General features: G+C 36.1%; 1 protein-coding gene across 1 annotated transcript; it reads left to right on the top strand.

Moving 5' to 3' along the window:
- CHR5 (chromatin remodeling 5) lies at positions 1-25325 on the top strand. Its single transcript, XM_088215015.1, has 31 exons — positions 1-290; positions 1364-2236; positions 2351-2418; positions 3602-4036; positions 4274-4498; positions 4651-4734; positions 6472-6531; positions 6679-6782; positions 7000-7051; positions 11061-11124; positions 12112-12205; positions 12289-12376; positions 12465-12599; positions 13523-13714; positions 13814-13881; positions 14359-14452; positions 14541-14665; positions 14740-14803; positions 18138-18350; positions 18766-19008; positions 19121-19231; positions 19630-19716; positions 19877-20059; positions 20286-20366; positions 20456-20701; positions 21423-21578; positions 21886-22063; positions 22161-22342; positions 23255-23608; positions 23709-23802; positions 24145-25325. The coding sequence occupies exons 2-31, from the start codon at positions 1498-1500 to the stop codon at positions 24621-24623; spliced, it is 5298 nt and encodes a 1765-aa protein (XP_088071141.1). The 5' UTR covers positions 1-290; positions 1364-1497; the 3' UTR covers positions 24624-25325.
- The last annotated feature ends 943 nt before the right edge of the window (positions 25326-26268 follow it).

The following is a 26268-nucleotide window of genomic DNA, read 5'->3' as shown; positions in this document are numbered from 1 at the left end:
CCTCTTCTTTATCTCTCTATAGGGGCTTTCTTTCTCTCTCTTCCTCTCTCTCTCTCTCTCTTTCACGCAGTCGACGATTAATCCAAAATCGGGTCGTCGGCTTCATACCGAATCGGACCTTGTTAACCCCAGCACCCGGTGAATCTTAGCCACCGCCGCCGACACGCGTAATCGGAAACCTGAAACCCCGTAATAGCCCTCCGGAACCTTGAAATGATATAGATTGTATATCAACGAAAACCGTTTCTATTCTTTCGCCGCCGGTGATTTCGTTTCCGGCGATTGAACAGGTGCGCACGATTTTGAACCTGCGCACTCTTCCTGTGTTGATTGTTTCGTAATTGTGAAACCTTTTTACGTAATCGGCCAAACTGTATTTTTTTTCTCTGGAACTGCAAGTGTTCGGTATTCCTTTGCATCATCGGCTTCTTGTTCCTCCTCGAATTTTCTGTTTCTGCTCAAACTATTGTCAATTTAGGGTTTCTGATTACGAAATTGGGATTATTCTTTCGTTTTAGGGTTTGTACAATCAACTTTTTGGCGGCCTTAGTGGCCGATTCTGTTTGATTTTGAGCTTCGAGTCATGGATCTATAGATTGCTTTGTTTAATCTGTTCGATTCGCTTCTTTTGTGTTCTGTTGATTTCTTCGATTGATACAATCAGATTCAGTTCAAATTTTTGATCGTTTCCTGCTTAGAGTGGAGTGTGCCTGGGAATTGAGTTGTTTGAAATCTTGCTCTACTCGAACTGCGTTCTTTACTGATTTCATGTACCGTTCAGTTGTTTATGTTGACAAAACACTAAGAAAAAGCTTGTGTTGTGTTGTTTCTGGATTGAACTTGGAGTTTCCCTTAGGTGCCGTTATTCTTATCAACTCAAACAACGTCCAAACTTCTAAACATGTGTGTCTTGGAATGGGCAATGCAGGATTATGTTGTGTTGTTTTTGTCTGAACATTGAATTTTGAGTTTCGGTTTGTTCATTTCTCCTTAGCAGTTCAGTCGGATGAACAAATTCTACCATAATGTTTTGGTAGTTAATGTAGGATACTGTACTGATGAAGGGCTAATAGTTTCGGCCCTACGAGGACTGAAATTCTGGTGACTATTAGTATTTGCATGGTCTAATATATGAATGGCTATACAATGCCGTAACGTGTGCATTTATATATATACACACTCAGAATCATACATACATATATATATATATAATATTACCCTGTTAATTAAAACACATTTCTTTTCCTTGACTCTGTGCAGAATTCCTCCTCATTCCCAATTTCTAATTTCTCTCTTCCTGTTCATCTGTATGTTGCTGTGATTGAAAGTCTCTGCTAACCAACTTTTCCTTTTCAATTCCCAGCCCTGCAAGATTACTGTTGAAAGTACAGCCACTTCTTTTTTTCCGAAAGATACAACCAGTGCCTAGAATTTCCATTTAGGAATATCTGACAGTTGAAGCTGTGAAGTAGGTCCAAAGAGTTTCCATGTGAGAGAATGGCTTTCTTTAGAAATTTTTCTAATGAAACAGTTTCACACAATGTCTTAGAGGAAAAAGGCCAGGGAAAAACTGATGGTAGAATTAAAAACTCGATAGTTAATGAGGACATGGATGGGAGATATTGTGGAAGGGATTTTGATATAAACATGGATGCACAGTATCAGAGTGATCAGGAACTAGATGATGGTGGTAGGCTGCAAAATGAGGCAGCAGCAGATGATGGTGGTGGTATGAGAGATTCCCATGTGCAGCCTCCAGGAAGGAGAACTGGTCCAGCTGGAAAATGGGGTTCAAGTTTTTGGAAGGACTGCCAGCCTATGGGACCCAGGGGTGGATCTGATTCCGGGCAAGATTCAAGATCTGATTATAAAAATGGAGAAGGGTCTGAAGATAATTCCTTGGATGATGGGGACAACAGAGTCGAGTCTGAGGAGGATGGGGGTCAGAAAGAGGTGAGCAAGGGACAAAAGGGCCACTCTGATGTTCCTGCAGATGAAATGTTATCCGATGAGTATTATGAACAAGATGGGGAAGAACAAAGCGATTCAGTGCAGTACAGAGGGCTTAGCCATTCAGTTGGCTTGAATTCTAGGCCACAGCCAAAGCCTGTTGCTGCTAATAAAACTATGTCAAGGAGAGCAAGAGCCATAAACAACCTTGAAGATGATGATGAGGATGATGATGACAACAATGATGATGCCGATGCTGATTATGAAGAAGAGGATGAAGAAGATGGTAGCTTACTTGATAGTGCTGTATTGCCTAATATTATCATGGCTTGCTCCTTAACTAAAGTAGGTGAGATGTATTCAAAATTTCAGTAACCTTTTATTCCCTTATTCCTTGCAGAAGATGATCCTGACGATGCAGACTTTGAGCCTGACGATGGTGTCACTGGTGGTCGTGTTGGAAAAAGGGTTAGTATATTTTTATGTTGTGGTTGGTATATTATACTGTATCCATTTATCAAGCTTTTATGTTTGTGTCTGAGTATTGTATTGCCTTGAAACAAGGTTTGCAAGTTTAATATTTTCCTTCTTCAATTCCTGAGTCGTATGGTTACATGTATCAATTCAAAACTTTTTCCCATGTCATTTTCAATTGTGCCAACTTCAGAAAGACGAGCTGGAACCTTTTACATGATTGGCATATTTGGAACTCAATGATGTTTGAAAGGAAAGAATTTCAGAATTGAAATGAAAATTCATGTTATTTTAGCTGTTACGCTTTCATAGTAAGAACCAAGAAATTGATCTTAAGGACATGCTTATTTGTGTGTGCCTGTGAGAAAACATGCTGAGTAGGAAGGAATTTTACGGCTGGGATGGGATTGCATCTGATGCACGCTAACCCCTAGATAAGATTCTTCAGGTGTTGATAGACAGTAGAATTCCTATCATTATGAGTTGGTTTTCGGGACATAGATACACTATTCTTCTGGAAAGAGCTTCCCCTCCAGGTGAAAGAGAAGAACATCCTTGATGGTAATGGTAGAAAGGTATAATGAAAAAATCAACTGAAAATAACTCCTTCCATCTAATGTGACTCTTATGCATTTCTTACCCATTTTCTACCTGAAAATCAGGGTAGGAAAATTTGCTGGACATGGGACGTATACTCTTTCTATTTTCTTTTTTGAAATAAAAAGTATAGTATGTATAAACGAGTTTCTATCTCAGAGTCAGTTTCCAAAAAAAACCGTCGAACTGCAGATCAGTCATAATAAGCTATTCAAGAAAAAGATGGGTACTTCTGCTGGTGAGGAAGTAAAGAAGGGAAGAGAAAGGGGAGAGGAGATTCAGGATAGTCATTTGCACACAGATTTAAAGAACTATATGTGTCTAATTGAACTTTTCACTTGAATCTTAACTGGGGGGGGGGGGGAAGAATATAGGAAATATGTGGTTAGATTATGATTTTGGATTACAGTTATTTGGAAGATTTTCCTAGAAAGTATCTAAATCTTGATTATCAGTATTACCGTATTCAAACCTGTAGTGGTAACTACAGTCCTTTTTTCCCCTCCTCTTTTTTTAAAACCTATGGCCTGCCTTCTTGTCTGAAACCACTAAGAATAAGGAAGTGCTTTTCTATATATAGCAGGATAAAGATTGGGATGGTGAAGATTTTGAAGAAGATGAGGAAAGTGATGATGAGCTTGATGTCTCAGATGAAGATGATTCTTACTATACAAAGAGATCTACCAAAGGTGGACGTAAAGGTGGTCGTAATGTAAAACCTGCTAGAGAACGCAAAACATTCCAGGCATCCAGCCGACAGAAGAGGAAACCATCCTTTGAAGAAGATGAGTACACAGCAGAGGACTCTGACAGTGAAAGTGATGAGGATTTCAAGAGCATGACAAGACGGGGTGCACATCTCCGTAAGAACAATGGCCGTTCAACTTTGTTAGCAAGTACTACAGGGCGCCATAATGAGGTTCGCACTTCTACTAGGTCTGTTCGAAAAGTATCATATGCCGAAAGTGAGGAAAGTGAAGAAGTTGATGAAGGCAAGAAGACAAAGCCCCAAAAGGTGCAATATGGTTTTACATTGTCTTTTCTTTTCAGTTATTTGGTAGTAAGCTTATTATTGATTATCCCAATTTTAGTGGATTGGTGTTTGGTTGATTGTCTGCATGTGGCAGGAATACTTGCTTTCCTTTTAGTTGAACACAATAAAGTCATTTTTTCTTTTATATCTTTGATCAGGGCCTTAAGCTTCAGTTTTTCTGTCTTTTGCTCTCTTATTCTAATGTCAATACTTAAGCAGGATGAAGTTGAAGAAGAAGATGGTGACATCATTGAGAAGGTGCTATGGCATCAGCCAAGGGGTGTGGCTGAAGACGCAAAAAGAAACAATAGATCAGCAGAGCCTGTTCTTTTAAGCCATTTGTTTGATTCTGAACCTGATTGGAATGAGATGGAATTCTTGATAAAATGGAAAGGCCAATCACATTTGCATTGCCAGTGGAAATCATTCTCTGAACTTCAAAATGTATGTTTGTAATTCATTTTGGTGTTAACTGTGCATGTATGCTGTTAACTTTCTATTTAACCTATGCCATTACTCTGTGAATGTGCAGTCTACATGGAATAATGTATCCTTTTCTTTGTTGTCTGAGCTGTTCTTTTTTGTTAACTTTGCAGCTTAGTGGTTTTAAGAAAGTTCTAAATTATACAAAGAAAGTGACGGAGGATATTAGATACCGGAGGAAAATCTCACGAGAGGAGGTAAAATTGACTTTTTCCTAAGATATGATTCTTTCATATTTCTCAACAAGTAGTATTTTATATTTTAATAATTTTTATATTTTGCAGCAATCATGAAGTTAATTGATTCATAGTTTTTACTCATAAAATTGGGGACACATCTAGTTGCCTTCTTTTTTGAAAGAAGAAAAGGGATTCCTTTGCAAAGCACCATGTGTTTGCTGCTCAATCACAAAAGTATTTGCACTGAAGAAGACAAAATATCTAAAAGATTCTCAAGATCCTTTGTATCATGGATAGGATGACTGTTGAACACTAGGTGTAAATGAGGTGTAAACAAAGTTCTCTAACTCGATTAAAAAAGGAGGAATGCCCTAAAAAACTCCTATATTTCTTTCTTTCCAACTTTGTAAATTTGTATATGGGTGCTACCCCATTGATACCCTGTTTATATATATTTACTACTTTTTATCTCAAAAAAAAAAATTTCTTTCTTTCCAAACAAACCAGAAAATTGCCAATGGGATGAGAAAGATTGAGTTTGTTTACCTGCACACCTCAGTACCATTTCATGCCCAAAGCTCTCTTGCAACTGATCCATCAACATCTTAGTGTTGCCTTTGATCAGTAGATTTTTCTTATAAAAGCTAACATTTGACAACGAGATTTTACCATGCCTTGGCTCTTTTGCTTAGTGTGGTTTTGAGGTTTCTATTTGGATGAAGCACCTTAATGTCGATTTCTCGGAATGATGCTCATTCGTTCTGTATGCCTGATCTTTTTGACTAGACTAGGGGGGAGATTCGGGTGGGAACTCTGGGTGTTTGATCATTTCTTGTTAATGTTGGTACTTATCAAGCAAGGTCAGATTTATCTTTTTCCCGGTTTAGAACTAATAATTTTTCTTGGGCACTATGAGAAGCAATCATGCTAATAATTTTCTATCACTTGGGGAGATGCTTTGTCCAATGATGAGGCATTTGCGACATTCATATGGATTTGATGAATTTTCCTGGACTTTAGTTTTGCATAAGGTGGCTCTTTCGCTACCCTCACAAATTTGAAGAAAAGTATGGGCTGGTGGCCCACTTGGTATCCTAAAGTTTCCAAACAGTTTATATTCTCACCTAGCTGATTATCATATTGTAAATAGTCAGCCCTTTCAACTATTGATTGAAAATTTTGGCTATAAATTTTATTAAATGAAGTATATTATTTTAATAAGTTACTGAGTGCACTTACAGCTGAAATTCTAGGATTTTCTTTATTTTCAATGGTCACTTAAGGATAGTGCTTCTAGTGAAGGTGGTAATCTCATTGTTTAATTTCTTTTCTGTGGTTATTATTCATATTAATGAGCCTTCTTGACAGTAGACATTGGTTGAGGTACAATGTGAGCCAGTTTGGCTTGCAAAATATTTCCTGGATGTCTTGTTTAGTTCCTGAACCACAATCATGCAACCTTTGGCTCTAAGCATTTTTATCTTCTGTGGATTCTGCTACTTAAGTTAATTAATAAATCAGAAAGTCGAATGCAAAATGAGACTATATATACTAAGGAGGAATCCCTATCCAGAAAGAAAGGGAACACAATAAAAAAATTTGATATGCAGGCTAATATTTGATAATTATTTTTGTCTTGGCTTTTATTTCACTAATTTTTTCTTCTAACGAATAATTTTGTGATTAGTTATTATTTAACTTACTATGTATCCTTTCCGTGAAGATTGTTATCATGATCATGCTTTTTATTGTTAGATTGAAGTCAATGATGTAAGCAAGGAAATGGACTTGGATCTCATCAAGCAAAATAGTCAGGTACTTTTACCTGAATGTTTGTACTTTGATGTATCTTTATCTGTATTGATCTATTTGTCTACCTACCCCCTATGTATATGCTGTCTAATTTGTTGTGATTTCTTTCGTCTGGCTTTTGGAAATTGGTTGATCATTTGTGCGTTTCAGGTGGAAAGAATAATTGCTGATCGAATCAGTAAAGATTCCTCTGGTAACGTAACACCAGAGTACTTGGTGAAGTGGCAAGGACTATCTTATGCTGAAGCAACATGGTACCTTTTTTTTGGTTTTGATTTTACAGCCCTTCCCAGTTCATGTTTTTCTGTTTAACCGTACTCATTATCCTTAGTTTAATAATAATTAGTGAGTGTCTTTTTCCCCTATTATCAAAATATTGTGCCTTGTGCTTTGGTCAGTCCGCTGTCTATTCTTGATGTGCAATTAATTATTCATGATTTGTGTGATAATAGTTGTTCATACATGGTACAGGGAGAAGGATATCGATATTTCATTTGCTCAAGATGCTATTGACGAGTACAAGGTAAGAACAATTATTTTAAATATATATATATATATATATATTCCGGTTTAGAGGCTGTCTATAATCAGTCTGAACTTAATGTGTAACATCTCTTTGTTTTTCTATTGAAGTCTCATTTCTGGTAATTTATAACTTTGTTATTGAGACATTGATATAAGTTTCCATGGGACATAATTAGAGAGGAATAGAGTTGTTGTCTTATGGATACCCAACTTGGGACATAATTAGAGAGGAATAGGGTTGTGATCTTATGGATATCCAAAATCACTTCAGCAATTCTTTTTATCAAAGAGAAGTAAGTCAAAGATGTGCAAAGTCAAAAGTTGATATGGCTATTTAATAATTATAAAAGGAAAGCTCATGTTACGTTATTTAGCGTGATAATATGGTTGATCTTGGATGTAAATATTGTTTACTTGTTGTTTCTAGGGCTCACTCCTCCTGATTGCAAGAGATTTTTTAAACAAAATTGTTAGCGCTTAGATTGGTTTGAAGATAATAGGGTGACAAGTATTAGGTACTCAATCTTTTTATCACTGAAAGTGGTTAGATTTGCCAGAAATTGCATTGTAGATACATTAAATTTTTGGTTAGGCATGAGTGATTGAGATTGTTGCTTATCCACTTGTTCTTCATTAGTAGAAGTTATGGAATTAAGAAATACAGTATTAGTCATTAAAAAAATAAAATTTTCAAGCTCTTTGATATGGACAGAGGAGTTGCAATGTATTTAAATTTTGTTTGCTTTTGTGAAATAAAAAGTATGGTATATTCATAAAATTACAAGCTCTAAGGGTCAGGGTCTGAAACTGTGTAGCTCTAACTCTATCAATATTGTCGTCCACCCTTTCGAAAGCTCTCGTGTTTCTCTCTTTCCACTATATTCAAAGTATAGTAAAGGGAATGAGATCCGCATGTTTTTTTTCCCCAAAAAAAAAGTATGGAATGTAACATTAATTACATGCACTAAGGGAGTGCCAACCCATTTACAAAGATACTTATATATCAATCAGGATATCGATAAGGTGTCCTAAACCCTCCATAAAGTACAAAAGCTGACTCATAACCAAAGAACCTAGGGTTTGGAACCATATAACTCTAACCCTATCGCGATCCTTTTCCACTATCCAAAAGCTCTCATGTTTCTTTTTTTCCACGCCACCCAAAAGATTGCAAAGGAAATGAGACCCAAATGTTTTCTCTGACCATTAGTCTTCCATGCCCATATCATATCTCATACATTACTAGCCATTACCCTCCCAGAAACCGTATGCTACAATGCATAAATTATACGCAAGAGGACACCATACTAAAATATGATCACAAATCTCCTCCATCCTCTTACATAGAAAGTTACAATTGAGCATAATCTTTCCCCTTTTTATCAACTTGTCATTAGTAAGAATACATCTATATCTTGCTTCCTAAGCAAAGAAAGCAACTCTAGAAAGAGTATTCACTTTTTAGATTTGCCAGAAAGGAAACTTGTTCTATAATATATTATTCTTGGCTAAATAGTTATAGGAGGATCTGATCGTAAATATTCCTGTTGAGTTGAGTATCCAAATCGGTTGATCATAATTCTCATTCAGAAATGCAGAAGACAATGGGCTCAAGAGAGTTTCATATTCATTTATTTCCCAATCGTTAAGATTTCTTAATACCTTCATGTGCCACTCATTCCTCCCTCAAAGTCTCTATATGACTCGTTGACTGAAACATGCAATAGCAAAAATCTGTAGAAACCTGTTTCTAAGCACAGCCTCTTCAAGCCAAGGGTTCATTCAGAAGCTGGTTCTCTTCCCATTTCCAATTCTCCACCTAATACATGCTTAAATTTAACCCTTCCAATACACATTTTTTTCCACACCTCCCTTCCATATGGTCTTGTCAAAACTCTGGAGTATTGACCTCTATGTATTATATCAAAATTTGCCTCAATGACCCTCTTTGCGCCAAAGAATGCTGTTTTCTTCATGAACCGCCAAATCCTCATCTTTTTATCACTTCCCATGCCACCAAATCATATTTCTTTTTCTCTGTAGAAACTCCCCCTAAGAATTTACATTTAATTGCTTCCAATTTCTTAGCAACACTCACAAGAATTGTTAAAGGGATATATAGTAAAGGAGAAAGTTTGACAGTGTACTTTTAATGAGACGTAAAACGCGCACATTTGGATAATAAATTTTTCTTCCAGCCCTAACCCTCTGTCAAGGAATGTAGTTTTCCTTCATGAACCACCAAATCCTTTTTTTGTAGATCGTCTGGTTCATTTCTACTACAGATCTCAAACCCAACCCATCTTGAAGCAATGGTCTTTTTATCACTTTCCCTTCCATCAAATGATATTCGTTCTCTCATCAGAATTGCCCCATCATAATTTACACTGAATTATTTTAAAAAATCATAATTTACACTGAATTGCTTCCAATTTCTTAGCAATACTCACGAGAATTGTCAAAAGGGACATATAGTGAATGAGAAAGTTTGATAGTGTACTTTTATGAGTAAGATGCCCACATTTGGATAATAAATTTTTCTTCCAGTCTGCCAATCTCCTCAAACCTTCTCACGATGGGATCCTGCATCCTCGCATCTTTGTATTTTGCTCTCAAAGGCAGGTACTTGGTCGATAATTTCACCATTTTACACCTCAAGACTTTTGCCGATCTAGTAGTGTTACTCCCACTCTCACTAATTCTAATTTTGTAAGTTGATATTAAGACAACAAACCACTTGAAAGCATTGAGTAGTGCACCTTCTTCCTGTTCACAAAACACTAAGGTGTCATCTGCAAAAAATAAATGGGTTACCTCCTCAGTTAACTCATTCTCCCATTTTATGTCTGCTGGACAAACCCATCTCCCTAGTTCTCGACAGCAATTTGTTGAAGACTTTTATGGTAACAATAAATAATAGTGGAGATAGCAGGTCTCATTGCTTGAGACCTCTAGATGCTTTAAACAGAAAAGATGGACCCTATTCACTATAATCGTGACAGATGTTGTAGTGATGCCAGAGTTGATTTACGCCATTTATCTCTAAAGCCCATTCTCACTGGATATAATCAATAAGTCCCCGACTAACATAATTATAAGCTTTCTCATATCAAGTGCACATAGGACCCCATCTGTATCCCAAAATATTAGATTATTCACAACCTCATTAGCTACTAGAATCACATCCATAATTTGCTGTCCTTATACAAAGCATGTTGACACTCCCCATGCTACTTTGCCCATCACCTTTGTCATGCGTCTAGCTAACACATTCGCTATGAGCTTGTATACCCTCCCAACTAAGTTAAAAGGTCAGAAGTCCTAAAGGTTAACCGTTCCCTCTACCTTACGAATTAATACCAAGAAAGAGGAGTTTAAGGATTTCATGAAAGTCCCTGCATCATGCAATTTATTAAGGAGTTTAAGGAGATCCACATGTTTCCTCCGATCATTGATGCCCTTCTAGGCCAAAATTTCAATCCCTACCGATCTGGCCATCAATCAACTGATCCCCAACAACCTATAAGCCATAGTTCATGATTTGTACATGAACGAACACTAAGACATGATATGACTACGGAACTTCACCTCCCTTTTGCATAGGAAACAACCATTCACCATAATCTTACCCGTTCTCATCAATTTGTCAATAGTCAATATACACCCATGACCTCTCCCACAAAAGAAAACAACTCTGAATGGGGTATTGACGTACTATATCTGTTGAAAAGGAAACCTGGTTTCTGTAGTATCATACTTCATCAAATATTTGTGGAAAGACCTGACCATAAAACACCATGTAGCATTGAGGTTCCAAATTAGCTGTTCAATCTTACCATCCATTGATATAAAGGAGAGAGTCTTTAGGAGAGTCTCATACTCATTAATCTCCTAGTTGGTATTTAAATTTGATTTGTTAAAGTATACGAGGACACATCCATTTCTACTTATAGTGGTGCACAACTGTTGCCAACTTTTAGCCTTTTCTAATCCAATTATTTAAGCAGGCTCGTGAGGCTGCAATGGCAATGCAAGGGAAAATGGTTGATCATCAGCGCAAGAAAGGAAAAGGTCCTTATCACTTATTTTAGTTAATTTTATGTAAACCTCTGGTAGGAACATTTGCAATGCATGAAATTATTTGTAAAATTTCTGCCTGCTGTTGTGCGGAGAATATTAATGATTTCCTTGAGATGTTTAAGTGTTGGTTATTGAGGGCATTCTTCATATTAGCATAAGTATAGTACGTATGCCTTTCTGTTTTTAAGTTATTCTTTGAAACGGGTGAGAATTTGATGGTACCTGAATATGCTGCATGTTAAATAATACTGTCTTCTTAAAATATGCAGGAAAATTCTTATTTAGTATTAGTCGGTTTATTGTCTCTCTTTAATTGTAGGATTGAGCTGAAAAACTTTGAAGTATTGCTGCTGTAATTTGGATAAACTATCTAATAAACTTGATCATTGCTTCTTGTTCTTGACATTGATAAGATAAATTCTGCCCAAGGAAGATGAAAAAGATGCAAGTTTTCTGTTGCCTACACCTAATAATTACCATGTTACCACTAAAAGGGGCATTACTATAACCTTTCTATTATATGTATTGGCATTATATACTTATTCCCAATATGAATATGCCTATTCCTTAAGTACTTGAAAGTTGATATGCTGCTGTAATTTGCAAAAACTATCTAGGACACTTGATCATTGCTTCTTGTTGCTGAAATTGATAAGGTAAATTGTGAATCCGATAATTCCTGCCCAAGGAAGATGATAAAGATGCAAATGTTTCTGTTGCCTACACCTAATAATTTCTATGTCATTACTAAAAAGGGCATTAGTATAACCTTTGTAATATATATGTTGGCATTGTATACCTTTTCAATTTTTTTTGGAAGAATCTTGGATTTTTTTGATGCTTTGTCCCTGTCATTTTTTGTTCCTGTGACTTTTCTTCCTTTTCTGCTGGAAATTATTCACAGTTTGATAAACATCTAATCATAGGATTGTTTTTGTTTTGAGATAAATAATCATAGGATTGTTTTTGCATGTTTAGCAAGTTTACGTAAGCTTGATGAACAACCTGAGTGGTTGAGGGGAGGAAAGCTACGTGATTATCAGCTTGAGGGTTTGAACTTTCTTGTAAATAGGTATAATTATCTCTCCTGCTGAAAGTTGACATTTGGTTCACTGATCTAACAGCAATCTAATTGGTTTTTTCATCACGTAACAGTTGGCGAAATGACACTAATGTCATTTTAGCTGATGAAATGGGCCTTGGTAAAACTGTTCAGTCAGTATCCATGCTTGGTTTTCTACAGGTGAATTATTCTTCTTTTTTCTATTGGAACATGAACTTTGCTATGACAGATTTTTTACTTGATATTTTTTTTTTTGTTTCTCCCCCAGAATGCTCAACAAATTCCTGGTCCATTTCTTGTTGTTGTACCACTGTCCACGTTGTCAAACTGGGCTAAGGAATTTAGGAAGTGGCTTCCGGATATGAATATTATTGTTTATGTTGGCACTCGTGCAAGTCGTGAGGTGAGATATTTTTGATGATACATGGATTAATTAACTCAGAGATGCTAATAAGGCACTAACAACTAACTAAATCTACAATTTTCAGTTTTTTATTGTCATTGTATTTGTGATGTGGTTCTCTTGTTGCATTACATTATAGAGAGTTCTTGCAGACTTGTTTTTTTCTTTTTCTTTTTTAAAAGCTGTTGTTTACTTTGACTTAAGGTTATTATATGACATGTTCCAACCCAGTGGAATTTTATTACAAAATTATTACATTTTTTAAAGCAATTTCTTAAAATTTTTTTTGGTTGGTGAGAGATTTTTACATCCAGAGTCTTGTATTTTTTCTCTTTAATTTCCCCTCTAAATCCTCTGTTCTAACATCCTCATTTTGAACTTTTTTGTTCTTTCATTCTTTGTCTTCAATTGGTGAAAATTTTCTCAGTGGAGTAATTTTTTTCATTTCTTTAAGTTCCACAACTTATTCCCTTGGGCGGTTATGGAAACGCCAGAATATTCTTGTCTTCACAGAAGCATAGTAATCAAACTTATATGGAAGTGCTCTTAGCTGGACTTTTCACAAATATATATTGTTCATTTTGCTGTTTGTTGTGACATTATCTGAGAAGTTCATTACTATTGTCCTTTTAGTTGTTAAAATGTTTGTTTTGATGATACATGAGACTGTGTTGACCTGATCTTTGGTATTTGATTAAAGCATGGAAATTGATTCCCAAATTGTCTTGCTTATGCAAATAGGTGAACTGTTGACTCATGGGAAATTCTGTTGGGAATTGCTTGTATTTCCTGGTGGGAATAGAGATCAGAATATAACCAAATTTGATGAGGAAATATGGAAATTATGAAATAGAAAGTTGATGGTTGAATTATTTATAAAAGGTTCTCGTGGGTGTTTAATCTTAATTGCTGTTTGCTTGCAGGTTTGTCAGCAATACGAATTTTATAATGATAAGAAAGTTGGCAGGCCTATAAAATTTAATGCCCTATTGACCACATACGAAGTGGTCCTTAAGGACAAGGCAGTTCTGTCTAAGATTAGGTGGAACTATTTGATGGTAGACGAAGCACATAGGTTAAAGAACAGTGAAGCACAGCTGTATACAACTCTTTCGGTACTCGTATTCTTCCAATTTGTACTCTATATATAGATTTCATAATTCAAGTAGGGGTTTAAATTGGTCAAATATTGATAAATTTTCTGCATTATACAGGAATTTAGCACCAAAAATACATTGCTTATTACTGGTACTCCATTACAGAACAGTGTGGAAGAGCTATGGTATCATTCTTTTCATGCAACTTCTGGTTGTTGTTTCCCATTCATTTATTATTCTGTTTCTTTTTCTTAGTTTTCTACCTGATGGTTCAGTCAGACTATCGGTTTTTTTTGTGTCATTTTGATCTCTTGATTATCATTTCGGTGATCCATTTTGTTGGTTGATGGAAGAAAACATATTTCGTGTATGGTTATAATTAATTTTCTGGAAACCAATAAATATGCTTTGGATGCTCTGTTTTCATTTTTGCTAACATCAAATGCTAGCTTCTAGCTCATATTAGTACTTTATGTTTTTGTCATGCTGGACATTGTATGGTAGCACTAGATAGCATAAGTATCAGATCTATCATGGTGATTGTTTATAGAAATCTTGCATGCCAGTAAAGAGTTGTCTATTTCAGCTTTGAGGAAATGTTTATGCTCTCAGACTCGCAGAAAAGGATGCATCTGTAGTTGTTTTTTTTATCATAATGACAGGGCTCTGCTTCATTTCCTTGACCGTGACAAATTTAAGAGTAAGGAAGATTTTGTTCAGAACTACAAGAATCTTAGCTCATTCAACGAAAATGAGGTACATTTCTCTTTATGATCTTGTTATACTTCAAGATTCTGTTGAATGTCAGATTTGTATACACCTAAAAGCTTATTTTAATCTTTAGCTTGCTAATCTTCACATGGAATTGAGGCCTCATATTCTCCGACGAGTAATCAAGGATGTAGAGAAATCTTTGCCTCCAAAAATTGAGCGCATACTAAGGGTTGAAATGTCCCCTCTTCAGAAACAGTAAGTATAGTTTTGTGCGCTTCTTTAGAGCCTTTTTAGCCATGTAAACATATAATTTTATTTGCTTCACGTAGGTACTATAAGTGGATTTTGGAGCGTAACTTTCATGACCTGAACAAAGGAGTTCGTGGGAATCAGGTTCTTACAGATACCTTATTCAGGCTTGACAATTTTTTTTGCAGGGCTGTCAGTTTTATCTTAGGGTTTCATTTTCTTTATGGTTTTCTTTTTTTTTTCTTTATCATTGTTTTTTTATAGATTTCTTTTTATTATTGTCAAGAACCGAACTAGAAACTGCTTTTAGCGACATTTTCTGGGAAGATTGTTATTGTTGTTTACCAAGGAGGTACTGTTTATGTCTAAAAATAAGTTGTAGGATTAATTAGGAAACAAAATATCGACTACGTATATGAGAGCTACTACGCTCATCCTTGGACTATTGTGTGGAAGGGGTAACTTCCCCTTCATATTTTTTTTCCAACCAAAATATAGATGAATGAATCAAAACTATGACCTGCTTCCTTATTTTTTTTGCCATTATTCTGACCTATTCATAATTACCCAAATTGCACTATCACTGGGTCATGGTATGGGTACAGTTATGGAAGATATTAGATGCACAATTTAGGTCAAAAGAATGTAGGTTTAGTTGGTATATTTGTTTGATTCAAAATGCAATTGAGCAGTGTATCGGGAGCAGTCTGTGAACTTCAATGAATCAGTTCATTGAGAGTGTTATTGTCCTTGCTTTTTTTACCTCTTCTAACCAAGAAGGTGTCACCATAAAGACTGATATTCATTTCTCTCAAGGACTCAGTTTCTTCTAGATACCCTGCTGCCATTTTTCCTTGCTGTTCATTCGTTTCTCTTCTTGGGAGTGCATCAGCCACCCTATTGTCCACTCCCTTGTATGTTACACAATAAGCCAGGCCTACTTGATGATTGCATGTTGAATAATGGAATGTAGTCGCTGCTCCAAAAGATATTTAATACTCTTTTGGTCCGTTTTTAATGATAAAAGTCCGTCCCTCTAAATGGTGTCTTCACTTAGATATGGCATATAAGATTCTTTTTTGAAATACAGAATATGGCATACAAGATAGCCAAGAGTTCTTTTTCATAGGTAGATAATTGATTCTGTGCACACATTGACTTACTGATGAAGGTTATTGAGTGATTTTCTTGCATCAGCACAACTCACATACCCTTTCCACTTACATCGGCTTCTACCACGAAAGGTTTGGTGAAGTCCGAAAGTTTTAAAACAAGAGCTGCTGTCATTGCTTTCTTCAGCTTCTGAAATGCTTCCACAGCTTCCAGATTCCACTTAAAGTTATCCCTCTTCAGCGTATCTGTTAATGGTCGGCTAATTACTGCATAATTTTGCACAAATTTGCTGTAATAGCCAGTAAGGCCCAAAAATCCCCTTAGAGCCTTTGATGATGTAGGTTGGGGCAGGTCACAATAGTATTGTTCTTTTTTGTACCCCTTGGCCAGAAATTATGTGCCCTAGATATTCCACTTTTGGCCAAAATAACATAGCGAAGAGCCGGTTTTGGCTCAGTGCTTCTAGGGCAGTTTGGAGATGCTCTACTTGATCATTTTTTGCCTTACAATAGATGATTGTATCGTGTACAAGCACGAACTTCCTGAGATAGGACTCAAATATAGAATTCCTAAAGGTTTGAAAAGTGGCAGGGGCAGTGGTTAATTCGATGGGTATAACCTTGAACTCTTACACTCTGTTTGGATTGTAATAAATGATAAGATTTTAATGTATAGTATTCTACGAATGTGAGAAAATAATGTTTGTTTTAACTTTTAATGGTAACAAATGATATCTGACTGACAAATTTGGGATGAATTTTAAAACTACCGAATCGGTGATATGAGAATGACAGATTATTTTTTTTCCCTTTATACCCGTATATAATATATTTAATTCTATTTTTATTCTTACAATTTATTATTTATTTTATTAAATATAAAAAAATTTAATTTGTAATAATTATTTATTTAAATACAAATGTAATTATATTGATAAACAATTTAATTTTTTTTTATCATATACTTTTTATATATCACTTACTATTACATAAATAGGTAGGAATAAATTAGTAATTTGACTGAAAATACAATCATACCATCCTATCATCCAAACAAAAATATGTCATTAACATACATTAATATATAATCATCCAAACATGGTGTTAGTGACTATAATGAGTTCGAAAAACTGTTATATGTCTCCCTCAATTAGAAGGGAGCTTAATTGTGTCCGTAGCTACTAATCTCAATTCGAAAGGAACTTTAAACACCTACATCCTACTTCTATTTAGGATCCAGTGATGTGACTGATGCTTATGTTGTAAGCTGTCAAAAGTGCTTTGGAAATGGTTTTTAATAAAAACAGTTTTAAAATTAAAAAACAGTATAGTATTTAGTAAAACTTATTGTAAAATGTTCTTTCAATATAAAATGTGATCTTTATTTTAATTTAATTATTTTTTTTTCTTTGATCTAAATGTGAATTTTAAATTACCATTAGTTAATTTTAGAATAAATATTATTTGAAAAATTTATAATAAATATAGAGTTATTACTAATGAATTAGTATTACATTTTTATTTTTAAAATATTATTAATTAACGAAATATGAAGTTAATAGATATACTCATTAAAAATATTATTTAACTCAGAGCACAACTATTTTAAAAACCTCTGTTTTTTTTATTTTATCTTTGTCAGAAACAAAAAAAAAACAGCTTCTTTTTTTGATCTAAAAGTCAGGCCAGATTTCAGCTTTTTGAAGGGAGAAGAAGAAGCAAAAGTCAGGCCAAACAGGCACCTAACTCGAAACTAGTCTCAATTTTGAAAGAAAGTTTGTTGGAAGGAAACTCTGCACTGTCTTTCCCTTCTTTTTGTTTTTGTCTCACAATCTTTAGAATTCTACTTTACTAGTGTGCCGCTGTTCATATTAGTCCTAGGTCCCTAATTTGATAAATCTTGATTGAGAACTAAAACTAACACCATGAACTCGCACCATGAACCAGTTTAAAAATTTTGGTACATAGATTATGAGGGATGAGCCATCCAGGTAACTATGGTATTGCACCAACACCTTGTTTGGAATAGACCCAGTCACTGCCTGATTCATTCGCATTATGGATAGAGCGAGGTCCTACAAGTTCCTGGTGCAGGGGCATAATGAAATCGAGTTTGTAGGGGTTTCTAGCACACTCTCAAACAGAAAGCAGCCAGTTTACTAAGATTCTGTCCTCTTTTCTTTAGATTGTATATGGTGAGACTACACAGCTTAGATATGCTCCCAGACTTCCTCCTGAGCAAAGAAAGCAGCCATACCCCTCTTGTTATTCCTCTTATCATTGTTTAAACATTTGTGTATATTCGCAGTTCAATTATGATAGCGATAACATGAATTTAAAGCATTATTAGTTGATTTGCATTGCAGGTCTCACTTTTAAACATTGTGGTGGAGTTGAAGAAATGCTGCAATCATCCTTTCCTATTTGAAAGTGCTGACCATGGTTACGGTGGGGACACAAGTATCAACGACAGCAGTAAGCTGGAGAGGATCATCTTAAGTAGCGGGAAGCTAGCTATACTTGACAAGTTACTTGTTAGGTTGCATGAAACTAAACATCGGGTCTTAATATTTTCTCAGGTCTATTTCTGATGCTTTTGCACTTGAGTATCCATGAAATCACTTCCACTACAAACTGGATGTTCTGTAAATTGGATATTTTTTGCAATACCTTTCAATTATTTATTGATCAGCCTCGCTTAACTGTGGTGATTGCAGAAGTAATGCTGATTTAATAATTGTTTTGATTATGCCAACTGTTTGTGTAGATCTTTCAAATTATCTAGCATGTTACGGGTGTCAGCCTATAGTTTCATGTTCTGAAGTTTGTATTGTTACTCCCCTAATTTGGTTTAATTCCTTGCATGATGTGTTAGAAGATTATTTCCTTTCAGTACTGTAGAATTTTGTTTTGAAGTGGACCTAGGTGTTTAATTTTTTTAACCAATAAGCTTGTTTAAGGGATTGAATAATCTGGGATGCTAATTTACTGCAGATGGTAAGAATGTTGGATATATTAGCAGAGTATATGTCGCTTAGAGGATTCCAGTTTCAGAGGCTTGATGGTAGTACAAAGGCTGAGCTGCGCCAGCAAGCAATGGATCATTTCAATGCACCCGGTAGTGATGATTTTTGCTTCCTTCTTTCCACACGAGCTGGTGGACTCGGGATCAACCTTGCAACAGCTGATACAGTTATAATATTCGATTCTGACTGGAATCCGCAAAATGATTTGCAGGTTTTTGGTTGGATAATATCCTTTCTTTGGTTCATTTTGTTGGTTAACTTTGTATTGCAGAGAAAGTGTATTATGTTCACTTTTTTTTTTTATAAAAAACAATTTGCATCAGGCAATGAGTAGAGCTCACCGAATTGGGCAACAAGAGGTTGTTAACATCTACAGATTCGTGATGAGTAAGAGTGTTGAGGAGGATATCCTGGAGCGTGCTAAGAGAAAGATGGTAGACTATATAAATGTGTCTATGAATACACTCATATGGACTTGCATGCACGTGTTGGTGTGGATGTGATTTTTTTTCTTGATGTCCATGAATGTGTTTTTGTAGATTTCTGAGAAGAGAAGGGTTTAGGGATTGAGAAAGATGTACTTGCATTTCATGTCTGATGAGAAAGCCTATGCATGAAAGCATATAGTTCGAGGATGCATATAAGTGTTCTTTGTGTATTCACTGCTTGTTTGTGAATGACAGGGAGTATAGTGGTACATGCATTTTCATTCTGCATCTACGAGCACAAACAAGCATGTGTGAACACACGAATACTAGCCACATTTCCTTGCTTTTTGTGGTATTCATTCTCAATAATTTCTTACATTATTCTAATTATGTGCTCTTCATAGGTTCTGGACCATTTGGTGATCCAAAAATTAAATGCAGAGGGTAGGCTAGAGAAGAAAGAAGCAAAGAAGGGGAGTTATTTTGACAAAGTAAGAACATATCTTTGGAATAATTTTTGTTTATTACCTGATGATTCAGTTGCTTTGCAGATTCTCATGTCTATGTGATGTGATCAGAAATGATGTTATTATTTAATAATCACCATTCATATCATTTTAATGGGCCTAATAACTTCTGGCATGTCTTCAGAATGAACTATCGGCAATCTTAAGATTTGGAGCAGAAGAACTTTTTAAAGAGGATAGAAATGATGAAGAGAGCAAAAAACGATTATTAAGTATGGATATTGATGAAATCCTTGAAAGAGCGGAGAAGGTTGAAGAGAAGGTGGCTGGAGGAGAAGAGGGGAATGAATTGTTGAGTGCTTTTAAGGCAAGAAAATTACTATATGGTTGATCTTCTTTTTATTTCTTTCCTTCATGTTTCCACCATTTGTTCTTCTTTTTTCTCCGGGTTGTGGCCTTAATTTTATCAGCCTGTATTTGTTTTCCTTTTCTTTTGGGTCGTCAGCGAAGTTGGTTTTTGCGATTATTCTTATAGCTATAAGTTACCATGTAGATTGATCAACTAACTTCTTTCACAAGTTCTGTATATCCAGGTTGCCAACTTCTGTAGTGCTGAAGATGATGGTAGTTTTTGGAGTCGTTGGATAAAGCCAGAAGCTGTGGCCCAAGCTGAAGTATGAAGTTCTGAAGTCTGTTAATGTTATTATTCTTTTTGTCCGAATGTTTCTTTTGTGGGTTTACTCCTGTATTTTTCTCCATTTAGGAAGCTCTTGCTCCTCGTGCTGCAAGGAATACCAAGAGCTATGCAGAACCAATCCAACCTGAGAGGGGCAGTAAAAGGAAAAAGAAAGGATCCAATCCTCAGGAACCTCCAGAGAGGGTTCAGAAACGTCGTAAGACTGAATATTCTGCCCCTTCTGTACCAATGATCGAGGGAGCTGCTGCCCAAGTGAGAGGATGGTCTTATGGGAATCTGTCCAAGAGAGATGCACAACGGTTTTACCGCGCAGTATGCTTTTGCAGCTTTCAATTTTTTCTATTAACCATTGGCTTTAGTACTTAATTTTTTCCCCTTTTCACTGCACAGCTTCAACTTACAAGTGAGACTCTGTCACTGCAATGTTATCCACTTTTTTGTCTAAGATTGTTGATGAAGTCTGTTCTATAGTTTTGCTGACAGAGTTAGGCTTGTGCTTTACCATGGCCCTGAAATTTCCTAAGTACCATTCTGGGGTCTGTCATAATGCAAACTTGAAGTGGCAAAAACATGAGCTATGTGATAAGTAGTTAAATTATTATCACACCTATAGAATGACATACTATTCATACAAGTTGCAGCAGCAGGAGGTATTCCCTCTCCCACAAAAAAGTGAGGAGGTTGAGGTTACTCCATAACCTGCTTGGCAAAATTGCCAGAGGGGAAGTTCAGCCAGTAACATGTAGCATGTAATTCTGGCTTCATTAAGTTCCAGCTGAAGATGCTTATAACTGAGAAAGGAGTAGCAGATATAAAATATAATAGCCGCTAGTTATGGCCCGTAATGACCTTTGATGTCTGTTGTCTCTATGTCCTTCTGTAGCATGATGTCTTTTTTAGCTTCAATATTTTACATTTCTAATTAAGACTCGATTCCCTTGTTATATATGCTTTTGATTATTTGGGCAAAAGCTGTCTTTTCCTACTCATTGAACTGTAGGTCTACTGAAACATTTTATTGATTCAAAAACAGGTTATGAAATTTGGAAACCAGAGTCAAATCAGCTTAATAGCAGAAGATGTAGGTGGTGCGGTTGGAGCAGCTGGACCTGAAGCGCAGATTGAGCTTTTTGATGCTTTAATTGAAGGATGCAAAGAAGCAGTTGAGCTTGGAAATCCAGATCCAAAGGTTCTGTTTGATAGTAATTAATTTCCTAGTTTAGGACAAATTACAGCTTCAGTCCTTGTGATCTGAACTTATTCAGCTTCGTCACCTTCTGATTTTTTTGTAAAAATAATTTGGTCCTGGTTGTTTGGCCACTTGTCATTTTGCATAACTATACTTAGCTTCAATCTTCTAATATTTGTACTGAAAAACAAACAAATAATAGATCATAATTTGAATTTAAATTACAGTGAACCACAAGGAATTGGACAGTATTTTATATCATATAGGATCCTGTCTGACTGACAAGTTTATGTTGACTTACTTTCAGGGGCCTCTGTTAGACTTTTTTGGTGTCCCTGTGAAGGCAAATGAACTACTAAAACGTGTTCAAGAACTTCAACTTCTAGCAAGACGGATTAGTCGTTATGAAGATCCTGTTGCACAGTTCCGGGTATTGATGTACCTTAAGCCTTCAAATTGGTCCAAAGGCTGTGGCTGGAATCAGGGTATGCATTTTATCTCTGTATAAGCTGTTTCTTTTTGGCATAATTATGAAGGAATTTTGTATTGCTGATTTATTTTACTTTATGATATTTACACTAGTTGATGATGCAAGACTGCTTCTGGGAATACATCATTATGGGTTTGGGAACTGGGAAAAGATAAGGTTAGATGAAAGACTTGGCCTCGGAAAGAAGATTGCTCCTGTTGAACTACAACATCATGAGACATTTTTACCTCGTGCGCCAAATTTGAAGGAACGTGCTAACTCACTTCTCGAGATGGTAGGAAATCGTTTGTGCATTCTAATACCTTTATGAACGGACGTGGTGCTTTCTGTGCAATTTGGTTCATTTTACCTTTGTTGATTCCTTGTAGTTTTCCTTCCATATGGTGTTATCAAATTTCTATTGCGTTAATTGCTTTACTGCAATGCAAAATTTGGCAGGAAACTCTTGCCGTTTCATTTTTCACTCATATGTTACTTAACACTGACTTTAATATTTGTGACTTTTACTTGCCGCTGGAAGTTTGGAGTTTTGGGATGATGGTAGGATGCTGCATTCAATTGGGTGTTTATAGTGAGCAGTGGCCTGGCAGTTCTTCAGCTAGGTATTAAGCCCTGGCTGCCTAGCCCAAAATTCATGCCAAAAGTTACCTAGTCTCTGTTTGAAACAGAGTTAAAATCTATGTGCCCGACAATTCACTGCTATCCCAACCTACAAAAATGACACTCGTTCCTGTGTTTCCACGTTCACATATTGTTTGGGTTTGGGGTAGGTGTTGGGCATGTGTATATCCTGTAACAGTCTGTAGTCCTCGAAATAAGCAGTGAGGGAGATTTATCTAGTAATTTTTTTGTGTTTCCATAAACCTGATAGGAACAAAATTTATATGTTTAGCAGCAAGAGACATCCATCCACTCATTCCTTTTGTGTTTCTGTATACTGGCGTGATGAGAATTATCTCTATACTTGCATACTACAGCTTATTTTGGTTTTTTTTTTTTTATTTATTCATGAAAAAATTTAGGGTAATGACCATTCCTAAACAAGTCCTTTTTGTGTCTGATAGCTGATTAGGAACAACGTTACCTCTACACTTTATAGTGCACCTGATTCTATTGTTATATTTTGTAAGTGTATGCTGTTCTTTATTCTTTGCATGACCTGATGATGGCCTTTTTCTTCTACCAGGAACTTACAGCTATTGGTGGGAGGAATGTCAATGCTAAAGTGGGTCGTAAGATTTCCAAAAAAGAGAGGGAAAATCTCATGAACATGTCAATGCCTCAGAACAGGGACAAGAAAGGAAAAGCTGGTTCCTCTAAGGTCAACTTAAAAATTACTAGGAACAGGCCTCAGAGACATCATAAAGTGGAACCTTTAATAAAAGAGGAGGGTGAGATGTCAGACAATGAGGAAATGTATGAACAGTTTAGGGAAGTAAAATGGATGGAGTGGTGCGAAGATGTAATGGTTAGTGAGGTTAAAACCCTTAAACGTCTTAGTAGGTTACAAACTACTAGTGCTGATCTACCGAAGGAAAAGGTGCAGTTGATCTCTCTCTCTTTTTTTTGTTTTTTTTTCTCTATTCTATTTCAGTGTGAGAAACAATCTAATAAAACTCTTATAACATTGAAAATTCCAGGTGCTTTCCAAAATTCGAAATTATTTGCAGCTTCTCGGGCGAAGGATAGATCAAATTGTCTTGGAATATGACGAGGAGCTTTATAAACATGATAGTATGTGTTTCAGTGTCCTGTATGATCCACTTGCTTGTTCAGTTAGAACCTTAATGGGTGTTTGTTTCTTTTTTATTTGGATTTTGTGTCCAACCATTATACCTGCTCTCTCCTGCCCCCACCGTACCCGCACCCCCACCCAACCATACCCTTGTATACATTGTTCGACCTATTCTTCAAAAGTTCTCTATTTTCTACTGTTCCATTTTTTATATGGTGTTCGACTCTTCAAACTGTAGTCTCAAGGGAGGTCAGGTATATAGGTGTCATTAGGAATCTTTGCAAGACAACAATGCGATTTTGAAATCTTATGTAGTTTTTATATTTGAAATCTTATTGCAGGAATGGCCATGCGATTGTGGAACTATGTTTCCACTTTCTCTAATCTTTCTGGGGAGCGACTCCGGCAGATTTATTCCAAACTTAAGCAGGAGCAGGATGATGATGGAGGGGTTGGACCTTCACATGTTAATGGCTCTGCGTCTGGTCCCATTGACAGAGATAGTGATCACAATCACATTTCTCCGTTTCCTCGCCATTTTGAGAGGCAAAGAGGGTACAAAAATGCAAGTTCACATCAAGTGTCAGGACCCCACAAGGGTATTGATCAAGGGAAGTTTGAAGCATGGAAACGGAGAAGAAGAGCTGAAGGCGATATTCATCCCTCAGTTCCACCCTCGTCTCAAAGGCCTTTGGGTGATCCTGCCCGTTTAACTGACCCAAATTCACTAGGAATTCTTGGGGCAGGACCTTCTGACAGCAGGCGGTTTGTTAATCAGAGACCTTTCCGAATGCGTCAGGCTGGTTTACCTCCCAGATAAGATTTCTTGTCAGGTATCGGATAGTCTTTTTCTGATAAATGGGATGGTAATGGCTGATCGAAAAGTGGTGCCAATTGACTTCTGCCTTGTGGCATTTACTAATCCAGCCAGTGAATAGTCTGAAATTCTTTTTGCACCATGAGAATAAGAATTTGCAGATTCCAATCTGGTTGGGATGGCTGATTTGAAGTTATCAACCGGATTGTGCCTGCATCCTTGTAAAAAAAGCTGGCTGAGGAAGAAAGCCGAAACAACTGCAAGACAGGTTCTTGCAACAGTTCTTTTTCTTTTAGAAATTGAGTCAAGTTATTTGTTTACGTATATAGTGAAAAGTAGTAGGGAAAAGTTGGGAAAAATCATTTTCTCATTCATCCAAAATATAAATGCCCGAGCGGGACATTTATGTATTATGCCATAGGAAAAATGTACATTATCAGTTTTGCAAAAAAATTTTGAACTTTTATTTTCTCACAGCTAGTTGTGTTTGCCCATAGGTAATACATAGGTTATTGATAGAGCATCTTCTGTTGCTAGGGTGGCATTGAGACTGGGCCAATACTTTTTGTTCAGTTTCTCTCATTGCCATATTTGGGGTTTAAACACGAACCATTTATGGGTATACGGACCATTTATGTGGAAGTGGCTGAAGTAATCAGGTGTTTGGTGCCTCAAAACATATTAGAATGAATGCGTTTGTTGTCATTTATTATCTCAGAATTCTGTATTATGTTCATAGAATGCTTCCACTTTGTCCAACAGTCGTGCTGAGCAGTTTCATGCTTCTTCCTTCTCAAAATGTTTGAAATTTCCTGCGTGTATTTAAAGTAAAGCATCTGATCTACCACCAGAATAAACTTCCCACCGGAAATCTAGAGGTAAACCTAACAACTGAAGCTATTCTTGTTGATTGCAGAGTTGAGTTCATCGTTTTAAAAGTAAGTGTAAATTGAATTCATCTACTTGTGATCCGATTTATCCCTACGCCTATACCCAACACGTATGTGGCAGAGAATAACTAGAAGCACCTAACAATGTGGATGACTGAACTAAGAAATACAAATGATGGGGTGCCCCACCCGGGACAGCTGACAGCTTCGTGTATCTGAGGCAGCCCCATAATAGGGATAGAAACAAGAATAGGGAGCGAAAGAGAGAAACTACATGGAAATTTAGAAGTGAGAGGTGTTTGTGGTGTTAATTTGAACTAGAGGGTGTGGTTGACAGCACTTTATCACTTTATCCCTCAATTTGCTTTCTCAACCTCAAATTCAAACTTCCAAAGCTGCGTTTATTATGACCAATTATTATTATTATTTTTTGTTTTTCTTAATCTCATAAAAATCATTTTTTTTTTTCGTTTTATTTTATCTCATAAAAATCATAATCTTTCTCTGGGTATATGTGGGTTTTTGGTCACACAATTCGCAATATTATTTGAATTTTGGATAAAAAATTTCAAATTGATGATTTCGAACTCGGTAGAATCCTCATCTCAATTTTGTTTTAAATTAAATGAATCGGAACACCTCTATGAATAATCAAATTCGAAGTGCGATGGATCATCAATTGGTGTCATTGCATTGTTGCTATCGAATTAATAAATGTTAGCAAGAAATAAATCATCTCTTCCAAGGGTGTAACTCAA

Source organism: Carica papaya, chromosome 3 (assembly GCF_054855325.1).
Source record: "Carica papaya isolate Zhongbai chromosome 3, ASM5485532v1, whole genome shotgun sequence".
Classification (NCBI taxonomy): domain Eukaryota; kingdom Viridiplantae; phylum Streptophyta; class Magnoliopsida; order Brassicales; family Caricaceae; genus Carica; species Carica papaya.
This window is presented reverse-complemented; position numbering and strand designations above follow the sequence as displayed.